The sequence below is a fragment of the Porites lutea genome, chromosome 5 (genome assembly GCF_958299795.1).
Source record: "Porites lutea chromosome 5, jaPorLute2.1, whole genome shotgun sequence".
Classification (NCBI taxonomy): domain Eukaryota; kingdom Metazoa; phylum Cnidaria; class Anthozoa; order Scleractinia; family Poritidae; genus Porites; species Porites lutea.
This window is the reverse complement of record NC_133205.1, coordinates 20514662-20540168: the sequence shown is the minus strand read 5'-3', so window position 1 is coordinate 20540168 and position 25507 is coordinate 20514662. Positions and strand designations below refer to the sequence as shown.

General features: G+C 39.3%; 2 protein-coding genes across 2 annotated transcripts in view; one reads left to right on the top strand and one right to left on the bottom strand.

The window, feature by feature from the left end:
* Positions 1–2090: 2090 nt before the first annotated feature.
* On the bottom strand, positions 2091–24230 carry LOC140938059 (uncharacterized). Its single transcript, XM_073387599.1, has 9 exons — positions 18983–24230; positions 18060–18308; positions 17770–17843; positions 7930–12130; positions 6692–7390; positions 6044–6220; positions 4674–4829; positions 3325–3453; positions 2091–2493 (listed from the first exon to the last, which is right to left on the bottom strand). Exons 1-9 carry the CDS (start codon positions 23927–23929, stop codon positions 2239–2241), a joined length of 10887 nt encoding a protein of 3628 aa, XP_073243700.1. The 5' UTR covers positions 23930–24230; the 3' UTR covers positions 2091–2238.
* Positions 17246–25507, top strand: part of LOC140939093 (melanocyte-stimulating hormone receptor-like) — a 37092-nt gene continuing 28830 nt past the window's right edge. Inside the window, exon 1 of the mRNA XM_073388653.1 lies at positions 17246–17347. The gene's annotated coding sequence lies outside the window, so the exon portion shown is untranslated. The remainder of the gene's footprint in view (positions 17348–25507) is intronic.

Sequence of the window (25507 nt, the reverse complement as noted above, 5' to 3'; positions counted from 1 at the left end):
GCTAGTCTCTTTGCATCAAATTCAGTCATGCATAACAGTACAGCGTTCGAAATATTTGAGGAAATGCTGGTTAAAGAACTAGAACTTAGCATCAGCTTTGAGTGCTGTCCTCTTTTGCGCCTGCAATGATCCTCTATTCAGCGGAGTTCCGCCTAAACGTTTTGGTACGTAATTGATGTATGGGGACATATATTGTACCGACTGTAATCTCGTACCCAGGCTTCTGACGTACAAGGGAAAGCGATGCAGAATAAAAATTTTTAGTCTCAGAAAACAACCGACATTTGGCGACGCTACCACAGGTTTCCCAGCCAAAGTACGTTGTCTTCTTTGGATCCGTGTTTCAGAGTCCCAAAGATGAGTCACTCATGAGAGAGACTTGCAACACTGACAACGAGCTGGTTTGGCAGTCACTTGATGAGAATAACGAATAATAACTCAACTGAAAGGTTTTTTTTTTCTATTTTATTGTTCTTCCCCTAGAATGTGTATCACTGGGCTTGGGCTTCTCTGCCATGATTTATGTTTTATTGTAGAAGTAAAGCATCTTCACTTCAAAACGAATTGTTTTATTTATTTCGGGCAATACAAGAGCATTTGTTTAACCCACTTAAGGCGATTGTAACAGCTTAGTACGACTACTCCTAAACTATGTAACCGAATATTATATCAAAACTATTAATCACACCTGAGACGCAATTCATTATTTTATTTATAAATTTCCACTGATAAGGAACATGTAAATGTTCAAAATTCTGAAAGTTTGGCTCCCAAATCCCCGATACGGTGAAGCGATTTTCCGGCAATTTTTAAACAAATCACTGACTGAAAATAAATCATAATCCCAATTCAGTCATTCTAAAAAGAATCTTAAATAAATGATGAACTCCGCACCAACGTGAACCGTCGAAATTAAAGAAACCTTGTGAATATAATGCAGCAAACATTCTTTTTTCAGTACTAAGAAGTACGTATATTCTGAAAATAATTATAACTATAAAACCAAACTTCAAGCACAAAACCTATAGCATGAGTTATTTTAAAAGGATGAACAGTTTTTCTGTAGAGGAACAAATGTGCCTTTCGTTACTCCTATAAAGAAGTTTTATAAATAAAATGCATATTCGAATCGGCGCTCGGCTTGCAGTTTCTTCCCTTTTACGGAAAGACGGTGAAAAGAAGGTCAGATTTTATTGGGGGCAACCAGAAGTGCCCGCAATCCTGATCTCCAGCTTGCTGTTAGACATGCGCGGCAAGTATGTAGCAAGGATGAATTAAAATATTCTGTGTCACGAAATTCAGTCAAATTAGGAAATTACAAAATGCTCATTAAATTGAGAGAAACATAAAAACATAGTTAATTGAGTGGAATGGTTATGAAACCCGTCAGACTCCTTTGTTATATGTTTTTGTGGACCTGAAAGTGCACAACGTTCAAAAGAATTCCTATCATTTTGATTGTATTGACCAATAAAAACGTTGCAATAATTTATTCCGTAACAATTTGCCAACAGAAAACAAAGGATTGTGCACTTTCAGGGTGCTTCCAACATAAACTGCAGCACTGTTGTTTTTATCATTGATGTTTGCCGCTTTTCATAACCAGTCTCCTATAATAACTATGATAAAAATAACCGCTTAAAACTTTAAAGAAAGGTTAAAATAACATAACAGAAACAACAGATACCACGGATGGGCAAAACTGAAGAAGATTGAAACGGATTGAAATCAGGGTTTTTTGAAAACTGTTCAGCCCAACAGTTTTTCAAAGTTGATCACTGCTGCTTGCAACTTCAAAAATAATGCTCAGGAGACATATTTCATACCGTTTGTCTCGGACCTCTGATTTTGTCATTTACCTGTAATTTCTTTCCTCACTTTAAGTTCCAAAGCGATTGAGGACGAGTAATTGGCAAAACTAAACAAAATGAACTGGACTGCCGTGACACAGCCCCTTTGATAGAACGCAATCTGATCACGCGCGTTGTAAACTGATCTCGCGCGTTTTGAAACCTTCTCCGTTGGAGCAAGAGCGTTTACATCGATCCTCCCGTATCACTCCGATCCCTAACCTTTGTGGACTGCCTAGTCGTTATGACTATATATAACTTTTTGTAGTGAACTAGAAAGTTGAATTCTTAAAAGCTGGCCAATATCCTGACTGAATGACTTAGAAACTCAGCAGAAAAGAGTCGGGTTAAAAAAAAAGTGAAAGAGCGATTCCTCCTTCCGTCCATTTCATAAAGAAACATCTTTATCTAGCTCAAGTAATAAAAAGGATTGGTGCTGTAAGTCTTTTCCAATATGGTGACTAAGTTTATCCACTAGTTTTTGCAAAAGGATTTTTTTACGTTGGAGCTTGTCTTGGGAGCGAGAGGCAGTCTTCAACTTTCCTTCAAGATTGAGGTTTTCCTTCGTGAGATCGTTGTTTTCACCATAAAGCCGATGAATTATTTTCTCGCACGTTTTGAGTTGGTTATCTGCAGTTTCCATCTGTACAAACAAAATCATTTCAACTTAGAGATGACTACAGATCAGTACAAAGGTTAAGCGCGAGTTTCAATATCGCCCTACTATGTAAGGTAATCCGGTGAGTCAAAGTGAGCTAATAGGAGTCAATAGATTTACCATCTTGTTCAATCGCATGTGTTGTTGATTCTGTTATCAATGTTTGCCCCAATTCGGTTTGTTATTAAAGAAGTCGAAAAAAAGGATTTCAGGTCACATCTGGGAATGGAACCCAAGACCTACCGCAGAGAAGGCATCACGCAAAAGGCCACGCACAAACCGATTATGGCCGATTTTCTTGAGGTACGGTAAAACTTGCAGCAAAAACGTGCAACTTCGGTTGTTTTGCAACATTAAATTGCTGCAAAACGAATGAATAGTGATTTTACACGCCAGGCACGTGTCTTAACCAACCTGTCTTACAGCAAACCAGCGTTGCAGGTTGTGAAAAAATTTTGCTGAAAGTAGCGAGTAGTACTACTCAGTTTGCAACAAAATCTGTACATGTATGTTGCGCGTTTTACCGGCCCAAGACAGACTTGTTTTGAGACAAGTGACGTAACTACGGTGTATAGCGTGACTCCCGCGTAATTTTATCCAATCGGAAGTCAGTATTCAGCAAAAAGTTGCAACAACCTGATTTGTTACGAAACAGGTTAGAACGTGGGTAGAAAAACGCTGAACATTTAATTCCTTTTCAACTAGTTTCGCGGAAGTGTTGCAAAACGAGCTTCACGTTTTTTTTGCCCGTTTTCACGGCCGTAGCTTAAAATGTATTTTATCGCACCAACAACGCACTATTATCGTGTCTCTCACCTGTGCTTTCAAATGGCTTGCATACTCTCTAGCCAGCCTTGCTTCACTTTCTGAGGTAATCTTGTCTTTTTCCAACTTAACGGACGGCGAACTCAGAGACTCCTTTGTGTTCTTGTAATCAAAATCTGCCTGCAACACACAAAATGGATTGCTCATAAGCAAATTAAGAATGTTGCGTGATTTATTTATTTCATTCTTTTTATTTATTTACTTATTTATTTTACCTTATTTTATTTTATTTATTTATTTAAAGACATCAAATTGCGTTACAGAGTTGTCACGCTTCGCCATGCTGCCTGCCTTATTTGTTACCAGTTTTTTCGCAGCCACTTTCACCGCGGGATATTGGAAATAAAAATATGGCGGAATGTTATGGATGTGTTCGTTTACGAAGAAAATACTGCATTTTAGCAGATTTTAGACACCTACTTTGACAAGAATTGCTTAAGGGCTGCACTTGCTAAGAAAAAACAGATCAAATGGTCGCTTTTCCCATGGATCGGAACCCAAGATCAAGCCCAAGCGACACGCTCCCTGCTGAATTTAAGAAGCTCAGGCCGTATGGCAGACGAAAGGGAAATTGGGTCTTTCTGCAGGTTGCGCGAAAAATTGCTTCCATTCTTACTTAAACGACAGGCAAACCCACAGGAATCAGGCTGCTACACCAAGGTAGCAAACAAGGGTAAGAAGAATTTTTGTTGCCGTTATTTTGATTAGCCTAATGCGGACAACAACGTTATATTAAACGACAGGCAGGGAATTGCATGGTTTCGGCTACTTTTTTCAGTAAAGTTTAAAGAATGATAATTACAGATCGAGAGAAACGACCGGATTCCCATTTGTCAGGTTTTACGCCTTTTTTTCCAGTTCTTACTTCCCTCTTCCCGGCGTTGTCTGACAGAGCCAGAACTTGGCTATTTTAAACGTCCCATGTTGTGTGATTGTAGTTGCTAAGTTTGAGAGGCTGCCACTAGTTGTGATCTCTTAATGTGGTGTAATAAAAAACTGGAAAGAGTACAAATGGACTGGTCATAATATGAAATCAAGGTAGCAGCCTTTTGAACTCAGGGATTGGTTTCAACAACTGCTTACAATGGGATCAGAAACCACCAGGTTGTGGCGCACATAGCAATCAAGCAGACTGATGTTGATTTTTTTGCAGCATAAAATCAGACCCAAATTCTGATACAGGTCCTTCTGCAACTTTGGTTTACAAACAGGTAATCAACCAGAGGACTGACAAGTTAAAACAAGTTATTCAGCTCTGCTCGTAGAATTATTTTTATGCTTCGAGAGGTCGCCACTTTTTGTCAGAATCTATGGTTATGGCAGAAATAAATGACATTCACCTTCTCTTGTAGATTTGAAATCTGCCTTTCAATCTCCTCCATGATTTCCTTGTTGCTGTGTTCACCTGACATTAGGAAATACGAAAGCTTCTGGTAAAATTCACGGAGGGTGTCATCTTTTCTCTCAGTGCCATGGTAACCATTCAGAGACTGGTTCTGGAGTGAGACGTGCATTTTTAGAGGTGAGATTGCTACCCAACAAAACGAGTTAAGACTAAAGATACCTAGTACTGTTATTGTACTATCATTATCCTCATCATTATCATTAGCATAATAGCATAATTAGCATTAGCAAAGCATTATCATTCATTGTCATTATCTTTATCATTCGTATATACACACTCAGTGATCTTAGTGATAAAGCAATCTGATTGGTTCGACTATTCAACAATATTCACCTCCTAGCGAGTGAATAATGTGTGAGCAAGGTTTTTTACCCATTTTTTTAGAGAATGATCTTTTAAAAGTCGACAAAATCCTAGGGTTGACTTTTTTTTAGGCAAGGAAAGACTTTGAAGGATTTAAAACGATGTTTTTCAATTTACTGTAGCTGAATTTTGTGGTTAATGGATTGTTTACAACTCCCGTTTATTCGTGTAGAAGAGGCCATTTTGTGAAGTCAGCGTTTCCTAACAACAAAAATTTGGTCCAAAAATTGAGATTTATTTGTGATTAAAAAATTTGAAAGCAAATGTTTGCAGAAATTCTATGTTTCAAGTAAATAGGAGAAAGAATGCTACATGAAGACGACGTCTTACCGCGAGGAACCGTGCTGCCATTTTTGTCAGAATGTCATGTGAAGAATGACACAACAAACCTTTTCGGCTACAAACTTGGCAAGTCAACAGAAAATAACAAAGTCCTACTTTTCTTCTCAGGTAAGGAAACAATTCAAGCTTTTAACGGTTCCAGTTAAGCCATTACACTGTTGTTTGAGAAGTGATAAGCTTGTGAATTGCCATGTTTGAAAATTCTACAAAGATCTATTTTTAAACTTTCGCGTGATTTGATCTGTCAATCAAATCATACTTTTTAATGGTTTCCTCTCTGATTTGAGATTGCTTTGTGTGTATATACTAAAACAATACCCATTATTCTTTCCAATCTCGGTGAATAGTGGCTTTAGGAATATTTACCTCACCGCCTCACAGCTCGGTAAATATTCAGCCACTATTCTCCTCGATTTCAAACAATAATTGTTAATTATTATCATCCTCATCTTCATCCTCATTGTCATTGTCATCGTCATCATCATCATCATCATCGTCATCATTATTATTATTATTTCTGTTATTATTTATTATCATCATTATTTTCCAGTTAGTGCTTTCACTAATAGGCCAATTCATTTAAAAAGTTCAGTAACTTACCTTCTCATTTAAACTGCTAATCTCTCGTCTGTGACTTATTTCCTGAAGTTCTAACTTCTGTTTCATATTTTCAAGCTGCCATTCCAAGACACTCACTTTCTGTTCCAGTTCCACCTTTTTCTGCCTGAGCTCTCGAATCTGCTCTTCATATTCCTGGATTAGCAAATCTCTCCTGTCCTGTAGTTCAATGAAATAAAATCATGGTTACCATAGTAACTCTTGATGCTTTTGCGATGGCTTAAACATAAGAGATGAGCCTTAATGCTGTTATTGTTTGGGCGTGTGTGGTGGTTAGACATTGCATTACTACAGTGCACATTCCCTATCTCCTAAATCCAGTGAACATTAAAATACACGTGACCAAGGTCATCAATAAGTGTGCACAAAGAATTAAGTCAAATGTTTCAGAAAAAAAATGTATGTTTTACTTATCACCAATACATTTTTGACTTAAGCAAGCCCGTTAGAATCTCAAAACACTTGAGAGATGTGAAAAGCTATTCCATGAGCAGTTTTTTCCTTTCTTATTTTATGACTTTGTGTTTCCCGGGTGTTTAGAGAACTCAACGCTTTTGAGTGATATTTCTGCATTCATGGTGTAACAAACGAACTGTTTGCAGAGGTAGCTACTTTTTTCATTTTCGTTACCTCTGTGATGGTCTTTGTAATTTCCAAATCCACATCAGAGTCAACACCTACTCCTCGCCCATTCATCTGTCCCGTCTTCGTACTTTCAGAGACATAGCTACCATGTATTGTTTCTAGCATAGTTTTTCTGTTTTCTAAACTTGTAACTTCTGTCTGTAATTGTGTCAATTGTATTCGTAGATCATTGACTTGGCTTTCTAGCTCGCTTCTCTCTCTTTTCATGGAGATCATATCGTTATCTTCTTTGACGGAATCTTTGCTTGACATAGAACCTCCAAATCCGTTTGTCTCGTCCGTTTGAATGAAGGCAAGGTGAGGGTTGTAGGAGTAAGAATTATTGATCAAAGTTGCTTCTGAACTGTAGGAACTGAGGTTGTATGTATTGGCTGAGACTAGGTGGGAATTATGTAAGGTATCCCCCTCTTCTCTTTTCACTCCATTGTGAAGTACAACACTACCTGATTTCGTATCATCATCTGTCAAATATTTACTATCCCTCATCTTTTCACGCGGTCCCAGCTCAGATCGCTCTCTTTCCATTTCAAAACGCCCTCTTTCACCCTGTAACTGGTAAATATAAGCCTCCATTTCTAACTTCTGTTGTCGCAGCTTTTGTAGCTCGTTTTCTTCTTGATTCTTGGCTGTCTGAATCTTTGTTATTTCCTCTAAAAGCCCTTCCTTGATCTTTCCCAGCTGCGCCTAAAATAAGAGGCGTAAAGGAAAATTGGTTGGTCAGTTTAAGTTTTAAAAGTCGTCGCCTTTCATCTTTTTTTAGACTTGCTTTTTTTTCTGATTTACGGCATTGCTTATCTTAGCAGATCATGTCCCAGTTTTTTTTCCCTGGTTTAAAACAGCCACTTTGTTACAGAAAAGTACTGCAATGGCTTTGCTTATGGCCCCTAGGTGAGGGAATTCAATAGTCCATTTTGTCTAGTGCAGTAATTTATATTCTTCTTGTCAAGTCAAACCTGTTACATATGCACTAACAGAAGGAAAAACCGATGAAACCTAATAACCATATAATATTTAGTAAGGGTGTCCAAACGAGCAAGATTAACAACGACCGTTAAGGTTTACTGCTTCGGGTCCCCTGTGCGTTCGTCGCCGCCTTGCGCAAATATGCGCCTCAATTTTCGAGCTCGATGGGTTTTCCAATTTTGGACAAAGCAAGAATGATATTCATTAATTTAGATTTACCTAAGGGTAACTGGTTCTTAAAGTTTGGTTGAATTAGTTACCTGGGAATGTGGTATGTTAAATTGGGAGTGTTCTTGACTGTCTTCTTCCCGTCCTTCGATGTTACATTCCACCCGCAATCTCGATAAGACGATTTCCATCTCCGTCTTTTCCTGCCGAAGAGCTCGTAGTTCTTCCTCGTCGTGTTTTTTGATTGCCTCTATCCTTGTCATCTCGGACTGTAGTTCTTCCTTCTGCTTTTTGAAGCTCTCTACATTTTCGGTGAAGTCCTGTAGTGCTGCCCGTAAACCAGTTAAATCATGGCTGCTCTCTTTCCAAACATGTTCACCTATTTGAGTGCCGCTTTCAAGTCTTTCTTTTCCGACCTGTAAGCTCAATATATCTCTCTCAAAGTCTGTTTTTTCCTGGGTTAGCCTTTGGACATCGCTCTCCTCTTTGTATCGCTTCTCTCTTAACAAGGAGATCTCAGTTTCTTCTCTACGCTTGTCGCTTTGCAAATTAACAACGTCTTCTTCCAAATTAAATTTTTCTCTTCTTAGCCTGTCTACCTCGTAGTGATCTCTGCTTTGCTGTTCTTTTAAATCACGTGCCTCATCCTCAAGACTGCGTTGCTCGCTTTGCAAACTTAGCATTTTCTTTTCCAAGTTATTTTTTTCAGTCACAAGTCTGTCTGTTTCGCTTTGCAAACTGATCACGTCTTGTTTCTTTGTTTGTCTTTCGATGTCTTTCTCATCTTGCTGTTTCTTATATTTTGTCGAATCCCTTTCAGATCCTGTTCCTGTGCTTTCAAATTGCAGGGCTCTGATCTGCAAGCTAAATATCTCTTTCTCCAGATTAGCTTTCTCCCTCCTTAAACCATCTACTTCGCACTCGCTTTTCTTTCGCTCATCTTTTAACACTGATCCCTCGGCCTCCAGTCTTGTATTTTGGCTCTTCAAAGCTGTAATCTGGAGCTCAAGTTCCATTCTTTGTTTTCGCATATTTTTTAGTTCGTATTCTTCCCGTCTCGTATCCTCTTGCACTTCACCGATAGCCGCTTCCAAATCCGTTTTTCTCCTTCTGAGAACAGCAATTTCTCTCTCAAACTCAACGCGAATTCCTTTCAGCTCTGAAATATCATATTCGTCAATGTCAATAGTATCCCTGTGAATGGACTTTGTCGAGACTTCTGTTTTAAGCATGGCAAATTGCTTCTTCAAAGTGGTTAGCTCCGCTCGAATTGCATCTCTCTCATGGCTCAAAGCGGTAAATTGCTGCTCGTTGCTGGCTACTGCAGACTTTTCATCCTTACCTCGGGGGCTGCTCAATTGCATTTGCCTTTTGCCTTCTCTCGTTTCAGCTGTGTGTCCTTTTTCAGCATTTTCAATCATTTTCGAAAAGCTTTGTCTTTCATGTCTCAAAGTCCTGACATCGCTCTCCAGCGTAGCGCGTTCATCTTTTAAATTATCGAGTTTTTCTTCCAGACTCTTCACTTCTTTGTGATGCTGGGACACTTTGCTCTCAAGTTCGGCTTGTTCCTCCTTCAGTGAAACTATTCGTCTTTCCAAACCATCTTTCTGTCGCTGGGGAACCCAATTGGCTTCATTTTCCTCCCTCCCTTTGACACTTTCGGTCTCTTGATGCGACACATTGCGTCTGTATTCTAGCTGCATGTGTAAATCCTTTTCTAGATCAGCCTTTTCTTCGCTTAGTCGTCTTATAGAGCTCTCTAACTCATGCTGTTGCCTTGTTAAATCTGAGATCACCTTGTTCATTTCACTGTCTTTTCTTCCATTGTCTGTGCTGTCTTCTCGATCGTCAAAAACCGAATTGTCTTTGGATTGAGACTTTATTTCCCCAGCACGTGCATCGATGATTCCGTACGTATTATTGCGCGAAACATGTTCATGTTCATGTTTGTGATAAATAGGGTGTGAATTTTCCTGCTGATCGTTGAAAAGTCTGTGAACTTCGATCTCCATGGTGGAGTTGTGTCGTTTCAGAACGGAAACCTCGTACTCAAGTTCCACCTTTTCTCTCTTCATCGCGGACATGGTATCTTCTAGGTTGCTTTGTTTTCGCTTTAAATTCGTTATGAGCTCTTCAAGTTCAGCTTTGTCCCTTATTAGTGAAGTCACTTGATTATCGGACTCAGCTTTATCTCGTTTTAAAGCAGATATTTCATCCTCGACTTCTAGCTTTTTGCGTCTTAAACTTGCAAGTTCATCCTCTAATTCGTCGTTCTTACGCTGTACGGAGGAGAGACGAATTTCAAGTTCGTGCTTATCACGCTGCAGGGAGCTTAGCTCCTGTTCATCCTTTCTTCTCGACTTTTCTTGTAAAGACTTCAAATCACTGCTGACATTTTCTCCGAAGTTGCCAAACTGTTGCAGGGAATTTGACAATCGCCGCTTTAGATTTACTATCTCATCTTCCATATCAACTTTTTCGCGTTTCATCGCTGAAAGGCTTAACTCTAGTTGCTGGTTCTCGAACTTAACGCCTGCTAACTCGTTGTCTTTCTCTCTGATTAATTCCTTCATTTTTGAGCTCCCGTCCTGATTTCCTCCCGAGATTCCTTCACTGTTCAATTCCGTCAATCTCTTCTCCTTAGTTTTTAGATTTTCTTCCAGGTTCACTTTGTCTCTGAGCAGCATCTCCCGCTCTTGACACAGTGCATTCAGTTGCATCTCAAGATCATCATACTTTGCTTGAATTACCAATACGTCGCGTTCCCGATGTCGGAACGCATCGTCTCGGGTCTCTTGTTCAAGCATGAACTTTTGAGAAAGCTCCTTTTCAACGTGCATCCGAATCTCTTCTCTATTGTTAGCTGCCTCCCTTTTCATCTCCTCTCTCTCGATGTCTAGTCGTCTCTGTAATTCATCCCTTCTTTCTGCAAATGTAATTTCCATTTGCGCATTTTCTTGTTTAAGAAGTGCTATTTCCTCGCTTAACTCATGAACTGTTTCCTCTAGTGCTCCCTTTTCCCTGACAAGCCCTTGCTGGTATCTCTCTTCAAGTTTTAGTTTTAACGCACGTTTTTCTTCAGAGTGCCGTTGCTCCATTTCTGATATCTCCTCTTCAAATCTTTCCTCGAGTTTCCTTTTGTCTTCTTTTCCTCTCTTCTCTACTTCTTTCTTTTCTTTCTCCATGTTTTCCAAATCTTCTTTTAACTTGATGTTTAGACTTTTGAGTAGTGACGTCTCGTTCTCTATCCGCATCATGAATTCTGCTTCGAAATTGGCCTTCAACGAATTCCTCTGTTCCAGAAACGCTTGTTCCATTTCCTTGACTTCTCTCTCGAACTTGGTCACTATGATTTCTTTTTCCTGATTGAGATTCTCATTTAGTTCTTTCAGTTGCATTGTTAACTTAGAAATGTCAGTCTGTAGATCCGAAATATTCTCCTCGTATCTGTTTCTTTGCTTTTCAAGCTCACTACTGTGCTTCTCCTCTAATTTTCGTCTAGTTTCTTGGACAATCTGCAAATGTCTTTTTTCAGTTTCATTTTTATCCCTTTCTGTATTCATTTCCCATTTTTCTTTCTCATGCCTCGTGAGGTTTTCTGCTTCCCTTTTCTGCCACTGAAGCTCGGAAATCGTCGTCTTTAAATCCGCTATGTTCCCCTCGTATTTTATTCGCTCTTGTTCCAGCCTTCTATAGCAATCTTCTTCAAGTTTTCGTTTGAGCTCCCTTTTCTCTAAGTGAAATGATCTTTCTAACGCCTCTCTTTCTCTCTCGTATTTATCTTCGAGGTCTAACTCGGGACGCATTTGACTTGTCAGAGTACCATTGTTTATTCTAAGGTAGACCTCGGCAATTTCTCGTATTAAATTGGAATCTACATCGTCAATGTCAAGAACACCGTTTGACTGTCGATGAAAACCACTTGCAAATTGATTTCCCTCTCCAGAGCTGTGAGAAAACGATTGCATTCGCCCAGCTTCAGAAACAAATGCATTCGAGAGCGCGAAGCTTACTTCTTTCTCTGATTCACCTATTCTAGAAGCTTCAATCATTTGTTCTTTTTCCATCTCCAATTGTTTCAAAAGCTGTTTTCTTTCTAGGTCAAAGCGTTGTTTCATGCGGTTGATTTCTTCTTCGTGGCTCTGAGCTAAAATATCTTTCTCGATTATGAAACCTCGCACTATGTCCTCAATTTCCTGCCGAAAGCTTTCATCCTTGTTATTTTCTTGGCCTTCCCTTTTTTCGGCTGTATGTTTCTCTCCATTTTCTGTACTTGAGCCTTCCATGCTAGACCTGTTTCATTCGTTTGGCCTCATAACATCTATTAACATAAAATAAGTCTTTGTCATATGTTAATTTGCCAAGGGGGGAACGCCATTTTCAACGTTCTTATTTTTGATGCGATGCGCTTTTTATATTCTCAGCTTCACTGTCCAGGCGACATCACACTTTCACCGAGAAGATCATTTATCAAACTCCCGTAAAATAAAGAAACAAACTGCAGAAATCAAGCGGTTTCAGTGCTACAACCGCCATTTTTGTTTTGAAAATTCTGTTTGTGCAGCGATTAACCGGGAATGACAAATCCTCATTAAGTCAGCTGTTTAAACTTTTGTTTGCCATATTTAGCTCGACGATATATTGCATAATCTGTTTGGCTGTATTCTTTGACGCTTATAACTCAAGAACTTTCACATCTTCAACGCTATGGAAATTATTTCAGGATATTGACTTTAAGACATCGTTGTCGCGAAGCCATATCGTATCCATGGTAATGGCATAATCTGTCTTACACATTTCTCGTTCATTTACCACTTTTGAGTCATTTTGTCTGTTCTAAAGTTTCGTGCAAAAGAGCTAGAGAGGCGCTTCTTCTTTCAATAGTGTTATTTTGTGTCGAAGCTTTTTTAATCTTCCTGTCTCTTAAGATGTGTGTTTTTACATGTCAATTATTAATATGTTAAATTTCACGATTTCCGTGATAAACCTAACATCAGCCGCTCTTTTTGCCTTCATTCATTGGTAGTGTTATAAGGGCCTTTAATAAAAATGCTGTTAAATTTCCATACTTTTTGACAGTCGTTCAGTTCTGATTTCCAAGATCAATGTTAGGTTCGCTAGAATAAAGAAAACTGAAGTATAAATTAGTTGAGAACTTCAGTGGAGAGAGACATCTCCCTCACTATTTTAGTCTTTTCTTTCTTTTAATGTTTTAATCACTCAAGCAGATTGTTTCTAAATTAATGAAATTCCGATGTGTGAGTCAACTGAATTAAACTGACCGGTATTTTATTTTCAAACTCTCTCTATATCCGACTTACAGCCAGATACAAGTAGATTGCATTTCAGAAGGAACGGGTGTTGGACACCTCATGCATATTACACAACGTAATACAGTCAAGCTGTTTGGTTATGCAAAGTACCCGCAGCGAATTTTTTTCAAGAGGCAAATTAACTCAAGACCATGTCCTAGAGCTCTTCCCTTGAACCTCTTTTTTAAGAGTTTTAAAACATAATAAATAACGAGGATTTGCAACGGTACCAACCCAACGGACCGTAGTTTACTCTATACTAGTAGTCAAAATAGCTCCCGGTTAACCAGAAAAAAGAAACAAAAAATGGAATTTCTTCTTCGGAGCGAGGATTTTCTGATAAGATGATAATAATATCCTTGCAGTGTTTTTGAACTAAATTAAAAATTCTCCACGGTCGCAAGGTTCGGCGTCTGGTTGGCCGACCACAGCGTCTGTTTATGGCTTTGGTGGGCGACATGTTGCAATATGAATTTTGTGCGAGAAGAAATACAAAAAAAAAGTGATGACTGCAGAAAACCCAGTCGTCAGAAAATAGAAAGGAATATCCTGAATAATTGTTGGCTAAGACAGGAAATTTTCATGTAACCAATAGCTGTACTTGTTGGTATAGACCCAAGGTGACCATTTGACTGCTATAGGACACTGCTCATGCTGCAGGACACTGCTGTCACAGGAGCATTACTAACTGTTTCTAGAATGAGTACGCATAGAATCTAAGATGCATCACAGTGAAGGAGGCTATAATTTTTACATTTTTTATACTGAGTGTGTGATTATCTTTCCCTTTCCTTTTTCTACGAACATATGGGTCGTTTGCCGAGCACTTTGGAGCCGTTGATTTACTGCAATGCATAAAGTGGTGTATTTCAAAGAAGCCTTGTTATAATTCTTCCATTGATACCCTCATAACAGAACTCTGGCTTTCATTTTCGTATTTTCTGATATCTTAATTTACGCTTTTCGAAATCCTGATGCTAAAAGGGAGCTACAACTAAATGAAATTCATTTTAAATTTTAAAGATTTTTGATGATTTTGTTTCCTACCTGGAAATTCTCCTCGTACAAGCGACTGTGGAATTTTCTTCAGAATCATCCTCGTTGATATTTCAAAGCAAATATTCTTTGTTATTTTCTTGCAATATTTTCTCGTTATTGTCCCACAGGTATGTAAAAGTCAGTGCAGGTGGCTTTCCATACGCGGCTCTTATTGGCTGTAAAAATACCTGAAACACTTCATGAATATTTGTGATCGGCGTCATCGAGCAAAACATCCTTGGAAGGGGTTCAGCATTGCTAGCCATAAACGACCTCGGAAAACATCCAATATTGCTGTGAAAACTTCATCTACGGCCAAGAACATAGCTGTCAATAACTTCTTCATTCTACCGACATCAAATTCATGTTCCCTTTGTTGTAAAGCTACTTCATTTTTTGCCACCTATAAATCCACTATCACGGTCTAAAGACGTTAAGCAACGACGACTGCGACGGCAACGAGAACGGGAACAAAGCAATAGGTTTAGATTAGCAAAACAACAACTTTGCACGTGCATCACGCTTTTTTGTACATTTCTTTGCCGTCACTGCACGACTACGACGTGAAACTGCCCAATTTCACGCTTTATGGAGGAAGTAAACATAAGACAAGGACTTATTTTTCCTTTTCTTTGAACTTCGATACAGTGATTTAGTATTCAAATCTAGAAGAATTTTACTAAAAAATTAGACAAAATTAACGAGATGGAATAAGCGCAATAAAGTTTGAATTAGTGCAAATTGCCATTTTTTAAGTGACGTTTTCTTAACCGTCGCCGTCGTTGTTGCTTGAGTTCCCTATTGTTTTCAGTCAAGAACCTCTTTATGTAAAGTGTACGTTTCTATAACCATTAAGTCACCGACAAAAAGTTTTTTGTAACTTCAAAACTGCCGGACGTTTTATCGTACAATGTTGTCTGTTATGCTTCGAATCTACAGCTGCAGATAAAATTGATAAGGCGCTCAGTTTGCTTCAAGCACATAGATTAAAATATAAGTCCACTGTACCCTTCCACATTTTCAGATCTTCAACTCGGTAGCGCAAATTAAAGACTGATAATGATTTGGTCAAAATATCTGACATCGGATCGTTTTTTTAAAAACTGTCACTGAGTTGTAAAAAGGACGCTAAATCCTGGACCTTTGCGCGAGATTTTTTGCAGAGTTTTCTAGCTGTCTCGCTTTATTTGTTGGTCACTATAGGTTCTTGTAAATGTGAATTGTCCATGGAAATTCTTATCACTGACACACCGCTTTTGCTGCAAAAATCATATCTTTATTTCCATCCTTAATCAATTTGCTAAATTATATAATCACCATACAAGGTGAAAAACATACTTATTCATACAATAATACATAGTGATTCCAAAAGGATACTCCCTCTTATCAATATACGAATATCGTGCATGGTAACCATAGAAAATACAGTTAAAGCTATCTTAACAGACGTCTTTGTATAGAAAGGCTCTCTAAAACAGACACCTAGAGTTTATCTATGCCATTCTTCACTCATTTCCGTCAACTCTTGGAGGTGGACACCTTTAAGAGTACGGCCTGTTCAAACGTAACGAAGCTTAACGATGTCCGTCTTAAGAGACGTTAGCTTTCATGTACATAGTTTTCAACGCGGATTAATTTAGGAAACCTGACCACCTACCCCCCCCCCCCCCCCACCCTCAACCCACCATTTTGCCCTAAGTCAGAAGTAAGTGTTAATGTTGACTTAGGGGAGGGGTAGGTGGGCAGTTTCCCAGAAACTGAAATTGATCCTTCAAGGCTTTTTTTCGGTATATTTTACTAATACACAGTGCACAGCTTGTCCACATACTTTTACATACTCTTAACTAGATAATTTTTTAAAAAACTAGGCTGATGGTGTAGTTTCCTTTATTAAGAAGTCAGCTTAATTTTTTTTGTTAACTTAGAACCCATCGCTTCGCTTTCAAAAAGGAACAAAATGTGACGCTCCAAATGAAGGTCAAACGAACTTGGGACATGTGGTAAAAGCCCTCCAAGTCATCGTTACACAGAACTCTGTTCCCAACGACATTTTGTAATCGGCTTTGGTTTCTTTCCTTCGCCCCCCTCCTCAGCTATACTTGTAACTTGTTAACTGACCGCAGGTTAGTGACCTCACCTTGTGCTACAGGCCGAATTTCGCTGGTTTTTATTGCCGTGAAACTCTCGATAAGGAAGTCATTTATCTTGAGCTTAACTTTTTCCTGGTTTAATTTTGATTGTTTCTCTTAAATTTCTTTATCTCTTTAAAGCTTGTCCAGGCCGAACGTTGCCAGAGTATCTGTTATTCGTCCTTATATCAGAGCTTGTTAGGTGGACTGCAATAGGTGCTCGCGAGAATCCGTTTTGCGTGCTAGAGTTCATTACCGTAAATCCTCTTTTAACCCCTCCCCCGGGGGACGTATTTATTTCAAACACATTTGAGGTGGGGAGGGGGGCTTAATAGAGACGAGTGGCTTTTTGTTTTTGTTTTTGTTTTTTTTTTTTGGGGGGGGGGGGGGTTATTTAACTTAGCAAAGACGATGGTATCAGTTCTCCATAAAGAACTATGATACAATTTGGAAAAGCTCAAGTACAAGAAGTTGGAGGTCAAGCAGCCGAGAATCAAAAACAAATCTGAGCTTCCAGTTGGTGAATAAACCATCCTTGATCAGTCCATACGAAGTTTTTACAGTCGTGATTGGTTAATACGGTCTACCATCTATTAAGGAAGAATAAATAACAAGGGGGAGGGGAGAGAGGGGGGCTTATTAACTTTCTTTTTCCTGAAAATGAGGGCTTATTTGAGAAGCGGGGGTGGGGGGGCTTAATAAAGGATTTACCCGTATGTTGTGCTTTTACGATGTTAAATTTAAAATTTAGTTATCTGCATGATACTTAACTAAGCCCATATCCTAGAAAGATAGCCCTCTCAACACCAGTATTGGGTAACCCTAAAAATGCCAGGCTTGAATGACTGCCCTTGATTAAATAAATAAACATTATTTTAATTTCCACAGTCACTGCGGCATGGGTGAAGCTAGAAATTTTCATGTGTTCCCACCACGGTGCATTCTTCCTCTTCCATTGGAGTCTCTCTGCCTGCCATCACGTGATCCTCGCTCAAGATGCGCAGCAGATCTCTGCAATGATGAAGTCGTAGGTAAGGAATTAACAACTTAATTTTAATTAGCGTGAGAAACCTCTTATATCAATAGGGACCATTAGGTTGGACTTCAAGTACCAACCGTGGAGGCCATTAATGGTCAATTGTCACATTGATCTTCTTGCTGAGATTTGGGCATCTTACCGCAAACGGCAAACACCGCATTGCGGTTAGCAGTTTTCCGTTACCCGTCTGCCCTTATTTGAGGGTGGTAGCTTATGGCTGCCAAGTTTGTTGACATTCATCCGTTTACTTCTATTGTCGGAGTTGAGAAATGTCTTCCTATAAAAATGAATTATATAATTATATAATTAGCCAACGTGGGATTGTTATGCTTTAGGGTGAAAAGATCCTTGCGGTAAATGACTTACCACTAGAGCGTGGTCTTGTCGCACCAACGTGAACCTCAGACCACAAACCTGACGCACGACACCGGTGATAACTTCCTCGTAAAGTGCACTCGTAGGTGCTTATTGTAACGAAGAAGCGAGCTCTGAATTGAAGTGGGGTCGTATATGGAAAATCAACAAAAACTTCAGCGTTCAGCAGACTTTGTATGTGTTTGGCATTAAATAACGAGGGGAATGATTAGGGGAGGCTGAAGACAGCTTGAATTTAATTGTCAGGAGGAGCATTCCATCAACCTGATGTTGTTGTTGTTGATAATTATGGTTTGTTCAAGGTTTATTTTTAAAGCTATTCTACTCACTGATGCAATCATGTTCATTCTAGTGCGCCATTCGTTTCTCTCTTTGTCAAATTGCTCCTCCATTTCTTCTCTTTCCCTCTCAAATTCAGCCTTAACTCGGTTCTTCTCTTGACGGGCCTTTGTCTTCATATCGGAAAGATCCTCGTGCAGCTTTTCTATCTCTGTTTGGAGGTCTTTTAGTGTGCTTTCGTGTTGTTCCTTCTCTCTTTTCAGTTGTTCGTGATGCTCATTGTCTAACTTCGCTAACACCTGCAATTAAACACTATTCTAGGTAAAAGACTCATTTTAATGTGAGACTGTTGAAACACCCGAGTTGTGCCACCAAATGTGTTGGTGTTGTCTCTTTACATTTATCTTTGAAAGGCCTATAAAATCACCTCGCTCACTTCTTTGTAGTTAAATACGAGGTTTTTAAACGCTAATAAACGCTTTTCGGAATCTTTTTTTTAATTGACAGATCTGTTTATCATGATACCTTTAATTTTTTCGTTTCCCATGGAAAAAGTCATATGAATAGCAAACATATATGTATACATTAAGCATTAGCTTATTCTTTCTATCTTACTTGGATAGCAGTTACAATCGTGGCAAAACGGTTAGGACAGATTTGCATTTGGGGCTCGTTTTTGTTAAAACCCTGCGCATGCCCATACTCCCCTCTCCCCCCCCCCCCCCCCCCCCCCCGCCCGTGTATCCACGATTTTTTCGACCTTTCAAAATTATATAAGGTGGGGGAAGAGGAACGGCAAGGCGCTAGTTTTTTTTTTTTCTAAAGAATAGTAATGTTTTAATGTTATTGTAAGGCGGCATAAAAAATAATGGTGATTACGAAATTGCATGACTGTCACAAGGACTTTTGTCCAGGATTGTAGTTTTGTCAGGTCAAAAGAGAAATGACACTGGTGCAATGATTAAAACCCTACCTGCGAGTTGGTTTCTAACAACGGTGGGGCATTTGCCTTAGTCTGGCTCTCCCTTTGTTCCATTTGGCTTTGAAGCTGCTTCCTGTGCTCTTGCAGCTTTTCTATCTCACGCCGTAGACCCTGTAGGGTGCTTTCGATGTTTTCTCTTTCCCTCTTTGATTTTCTTTTATATTCATCTTCCAAATTAGCCTGCATTTCCCGTTTTGCTTCATCGAGAGACGTGGTTTCGGACGCAGCATCCGCCAAACGCCTTTCTAGCTCTGCTTTCTCGGCTTTAAACTTGAGTGTCATTTGTTTAAGTTTGGCTTTATAGTTTTCCTGTAGTTCTTCTTTAAAGATCTCTGTTTTTATCTGTTCGGTTTTTAACTTTTCTGACCATTCCTCTTCGATTCGATTGATCGTGTCCACTTTTCCCTTCTCCCACATCTGCTTCATCTCTCTCTTTTCGCTTTCAAACGCTTCCTCTAACTCTGCCTTATCCTTTTTCTGTTTCTTCTTGAAATCTTTTTTCTCCTGCTTAGCTTTAGCTAACTCTTTCGTCAGGGCTTGAATAGTGGCTTCCAATAGCTTCTTTTCTCTCTCGAATTGTCGTTTATTCTCATTTTTTTCGTTCTGTATGTCCTTCAGCCTGTTTCTCATTTGTGTCTCAACGGTCTTTGTTATTTCCTTCTGCTCCTGCACCTTTTGCGAAACCAGATCTTGAATTTTGTTCTCAAGCCCGGCGCTCCTTGAAGACAAGTCGTTAGAAAGCTCTTGTTTCAGTTTTTCTTCCAGTTCTTTTCTTTCTCTCCTAAACTTATTTTGTAGTTCTTCTTCCTTCTTCTCGTATTTTTTTCGTTCATCATCTAGGAGACTTTCGTAGTATCTTTTACTTTCTTCCAGTCTTCTTTTGTAGTCGTCTGCAAGTACTTCTTCGAGTTTCTGTTTTTCTCTCTTGTATTCCTGGCATAAATCTTTCTTTTCATCCTCGAAGCTTTTCTGCATTTGCTCCAGTTTTTGCTCCAACTTCTGTTTCTGTGCGACAAGAGATCGTATCTTTGCGTGTTTCTCTGCTAGAATGTTACTAATGTGGCTTTTGTCCTCATTAAAATCTTCATTACCGTCGTCTTGTATGTAATGCTGTGGATTTTCGGAAAATTCGGCTGTAGTTTCCTGTATTACTTCAAGCTCGAATGGAGATCTTCTCATTCGCTCGATTTCTTGTACTCTTACTTCCAACTTCCCCTTTTCTCTTTCAAATCTAGACTTCATTTCTTCTTTCTGTCGTTGAAAATCATCGGCCATTTTCCTTCGTTCTTCTTCATTTTTTTGTACATCCTCTTCATAACGATTCACCGATTTTCGGAGCATTTGTTCCCACTCTTCAGTGATTCTTCTTACAGCTCCAGCGTTGTTGTTCAGTTCATCCTGTAGCTGGCGGTACCTCTCCCTTTCGTTTGCAATCTCTGAATTATGTCTATCGACAAGTTCTCGTGTATCATTAACAAACTTTTCTTCGGCTGCTCTTTTGGCGTCTTTAAGAGTTTTAATGTCCGAGTTTAAATCATCAATCTCCCTCTCCAGTTTCTTTATTTTTGCCTTGTCTTCGTTTAATCGTTTCTCCGTTTCGTTGAGAGCGCTTGATTTTTCATTTTCTAGAGAGAATACCAACTTTGCCTTTTCTTCTGCGAATTCTTGTTCCATAGTTTTTATCTTCTTTGTCAGTCTTTCAACTTCATTTGAGAGATCACAATTATTCCCTTCGACCTTGCTTAACTTGTGAGAAATGTCCTCGATTTCTTCCATCATTTCTGACTGTTTCTTTTGTAGTTCGTTTCGTTTTTTTGCGTTTCGACCCATTTCCTCTTGTAGCTCTTCATTTCTATCTTCGAGTTCTTTTAACTTGTGTACGTCTCTTCCAACTCGCTCCATCTTTTCCTTTAAATTAATGTTTTCCTCCTCGATTTCTTTGTTTCTTCGTTGCACGATGCTGTTGAATTTTGTCATCTCCGCCAGTTTCTTCTGCAGGTTATTAATACTCCCTGTATTATCTTCTAAAGGCTTATATCCAGTCAGTGCTTCATTTCTAGCTGGTAGTTCGTTTATAGCAGTAACGTTATTCTTCTCAAGATCTATGAATTGCACTTCTTCAGGTGTTCTTTCTACTAAGTCTGGCTCAATGCCATTGAAGGTGCTTTCAAAGAGTCCAGCCTCAGTCTTCTTTTCCATAACTGCAACGATCGTTTCGCCTGGAATCTCTGCCATGCGTTTCTTCAGCTGTTCGTTTCGCTTTTTTTCTTCCTCCAACTCAAACATGATTCGACGGTTATCCCTTTCTTGTGCTTCCGCCATCTTAGCTCTCTCGTTTTCGAAGTGTGACCTTAGTTGTTCCTTCTCGTTGCGATGCTTTTCCGTCTCTTCAAGCATCTTGTTCTTCATTTGCATTAGGTCTTGTAAAAGTGCCTCCACGTTCTTTCCGAGCTTTGCTTTCTCGTCGGCTTCCTTGCTTAAACGGCCTTCAACGTCGGCCTTTTCACGTCGATTCTTTTCTTCCAGTTCAAGCTCATTATTCTGAAGCTTCTTCACTCGATTTTTCAAGCCTTGAATTTCTTTATCGAAATTTTCGTTACATTTCTTAAGATTTATTATGACGGACTCCAGTTTGTTCTTTTTTGAAATCTCTTGGTCCAGTTTGCTCTCCAGCTTGCTAACCTTTTCTGTAAATTTCGTCTTGACTTCCATCATTTTAATTTCATACTGGCTCAAAAGTTTTCCTTTTTCTTTATTCTTATTTTCGGCCTTTCTCAAATTTTCTCTCAGAATTTCATTTTCTTCCTCCAAGTCAAATCTAGTCTCTTCGAGAACTCGTTCCTGTTCCTTTATATGTCTTTCCTTTTCTCTTAGCACGGTCTCCAGCTTAAACTTTTCATTTTCAACTCTAATGTATTCTTCTTTGGGTACATATTTATCTAAAGTGTCAACGAAATCGTTAAGAGAATCATCTCTGGGAGACTCAAGCAGGTGGTCTATTATTTCGCTTAACTTCTCGTTTTCCTTTGCCAAAATGGCGATATCTTTAGCAAAACCATTTTTCTCTGGAATACTGCCTTCTCCGTTTTCGCTAAGTGAGTCCGTTTCAGGTGTTTTTGGAGCACCATGAGTCTTATTTTCAGAAGCAGAGGCTGTTCCTTTGACTTGTGGACCCCCACGTTTAAGCCGCTGGTTTTCTTGTTTTAAACATCGTATTTCCTCTTCGAGTTGAGATGCTTTAAACGCGAATCTTTCTTCTAGGAAATCTCTTTCCATTTTGTCTTGTCGGTACCTCCTATCAGCCGACGCCTTTTCTCTTTCTAACTGTCGCATTTTTGCCTGAGCCTCCCTTTTCTCTCTCAGTACTTCATTCAGCCGTGCATCGTCAAAATCTCTATCTGCAATAAATTTGTTCGTTGGCGCCTGGGTTCCGTAAGGATACAGATCGTCATTGTCGTCTGATGTTTCGCTGACTGTGTCGGTAAATCCTCCTGGGTTTTCGTTCCTTAAGTGAATCATGGCCTCTCGTAGAATACTGTTTTCCTGGATAACAGAGGATATATCTCGGCCGTCATCAGAAAATATTGAAGACATATCATCGTCAGCATAGAACCAATCCCCGCTCAGTTGTCTGGTGGCGTCATCTTTTAAAGGCAAACCACTTTCTCCATCCTCTCCTCTATTTTGTAGCAGGTCATCAGATGGTGGCGTTATTTCACCATTACTCTGCGACTTAGAATGCAGCGGGGGATTCTTCATTTGCGGTTCATCCTCCTGGCTTTGATGTCCTCCTGTGTTACCTCTGCTGTGTGGTAATTGTTTGTCGTCACCCTTAAACCGATTTTCTTCCTCAGAAATACAGCTCTCCTGCTCTCCTGCATCGTCATTTGTCCAGGTTTCCCTTGTTCCTGGCACGTCTGCTTCGTCTTTAGTGAATGGAAAAGTGTTCTCCGTTTCTTGATCTGGGAGGACATTTGCTGCGCCATTTTGAGAAAGCTCCTTGCCATATTCTTGCAGGTAATCTGTATTGTCGTCGGGTAACACTTTTTTAACGTTCGAATCAGACATCTCAAACTCTTTATTATTTTCTAGTACGTTCTGACTTGCTTCTTTGTAAACAGGGGAATTTTCCCTTTCAATGTTTTCGTCTTTGGGTGTCAGAGTTTCACTGTCGGATACTTGCAAAAGTCCATCTTCATTCTCTGCCAACTCTCTCTTTTTAGCTGAACTGAGGTGTGGTTTTATATCGTCATAATTATCCTCGTCAAAAAAACTGTCATCTCTACCATCTTTGGCACCATTCTTATTCGCTGCATATTGTAACGATACGTCGTCCTCACTTGTTTCAGCAGTTAACTCTGGCAAACTATCGTTTGCGTCCGGGTTGGCAAACTCATTTTTGGGTCCACTGGAACCGTCTTTAAAATCTGTTGTTATTTCTTCTTCTATTAATAAACCATATTCTTCTTGTGTATCATCACTTTTATCCTCATGTTCCTCTTTCGACGCTTCGTTTTCGATAGTGCTATACCCCCTGACACCGTTATTGCCTGCCACGTCAACATCATTTTCCACAATCTGTGTCGTGTCGCCCTCCAGACTTGCGGTTGTCTCTAGGTCAGCACTTGCTGACATCTCATCTAGTAACGATCCTACTCCTTCATCTCTCTCGTCGTTTTCCAGTTCTTCAGGTTCACTGTTGAAGTGTTCGGATGTGTTATCATCAAATGCTTCACAAGCAGTTACAATATCTGGCTTATAGTTGTTGTCTTCCGCCCCTGATTTGTTGATGTTTTCCAAGAACGACGACTTATCAATGTTCTCTTCAAAGAGAGTTTCGTTTTCAACGCTTGATGTCATTTCTAATTTTTCTGTTCGCATCAAATCTGAACTTCCGTCTTCCTTTTCTATGGGTCCTTGAGTCGTTTCTTCATCCATTTAAACTAGCTAGAATAGAACATACACAGACCTGGAACGATTTCCTGAGTTTAATTTTCAGTGGGTGAATCAGCACGAAGTGGCAGGTTTTTGATGCACAGACGTTCACGTCTTTTGATGGGTTGTTGCATATGTACACTTTGCCTCCTCGAGTTTGTAGCAGCCAAAAACCTGCATAAGATTCTTCACTTTAAGCGTTGCTTTTTCGGTCTGCAATGCTTCACTTTAGCTTGAAGTAACTGTCTATTTCGTTATCTTAACATTTGCATGTTTGGCTGTCGCTGTGGCATCTGTTAACAGGCACCTGATGGGGATTCGAAAAAATATATGTAGGTATTCTCCTTTGGTAGACACAATTTTACTTCAAATCATCCGTGAATTTAATATCATACCTGTTGTAATGATTCCAGGCACATAATAAATCTTTATGTATAAAACCAGTTAAACAGTGAAAGTGGCCACCAGGCGGATAAACACTTCTTCTGGCAAACATTTCAGTTTTCACGACATCTAGAATTTTCGATGCTTCATTAGAAAATAAAAAAAATTCTTTCCAGCGAGCGCTATTTTTGTCCCGAAAAAAGCGTCAAATATTTTGATGTACATAGGTTTGTTTGTTTATTGAAACCAAGTTTCACAAAACCTCAAATTCACGGTTTTTTAATTTGCATACAGAAATCTCGAATGCACAACCTGTTGTCTCCAGTGAAACTGTCGCCTTTTGGCAACAAGACATCTTGGATAATATCTTCTTAAATTAGCAATTCATGGCAATTACAAGGCAAAGCACCTGCAATATAAGTTCCAACAAGAGAAATCAACACAACTCAGGAAATCATTCGTAAGATTTTTGCACTTGATAACTTTTTGCTGTGCGGCGCAATTTTCTTGGGACCAGTTTGGTCACTTGTTGATAATTGGCGGAATTGTTTATATTCACAAGCGCTGCATTGATGTAAACAATTTTCTTGGAAGTTGTCAGTTGATGTTAAAATCGATTAGATAAGGTACTGAAAGTTAGAAGGAAAAACTTTGTACACAGAAAAATTATATATTAACAAATAAATTTCAACTAAAGAAAAGTTACATGACCGTCAGGTAATATTGCAAATGCCCTCTGCCTTTAAGGAACTTTGACAATTCGGCATTTGCACATCTCCCACAATACACCTTGTTTTCCCTAAGAATTTTGCATACTTATTGTCCTCAATTTCTCTTGAGACGTCTGTAATACCCAGAAGAATAAAAGAAAACAAACATTAAGGTTATGTAAACTTTTTGGGGGCAAACAAAGTGTATTATGGGAGATGTGCAAATGACGAATTGCCTCTTTGAAAAAGTTGAAGCAACAGATCAGGAACTTTAATGTTGTTTATTTCCTTTCTCGATAGGAAAGATATGCCGCTTTACAAATGTACAGCAATACCCGCTGTTTACGAACACCGTTTTTGTTGCTATTCAATTGAGCCGCCCGGTTTGCTCGAGTTGATAAGCGCCGGTCGGAACGGGAGGTCGTTCGTTAAAATCCCGGCCGGACCAACATTCAGGGTCTATAAAATAACTGAGTAGAAAATGCTG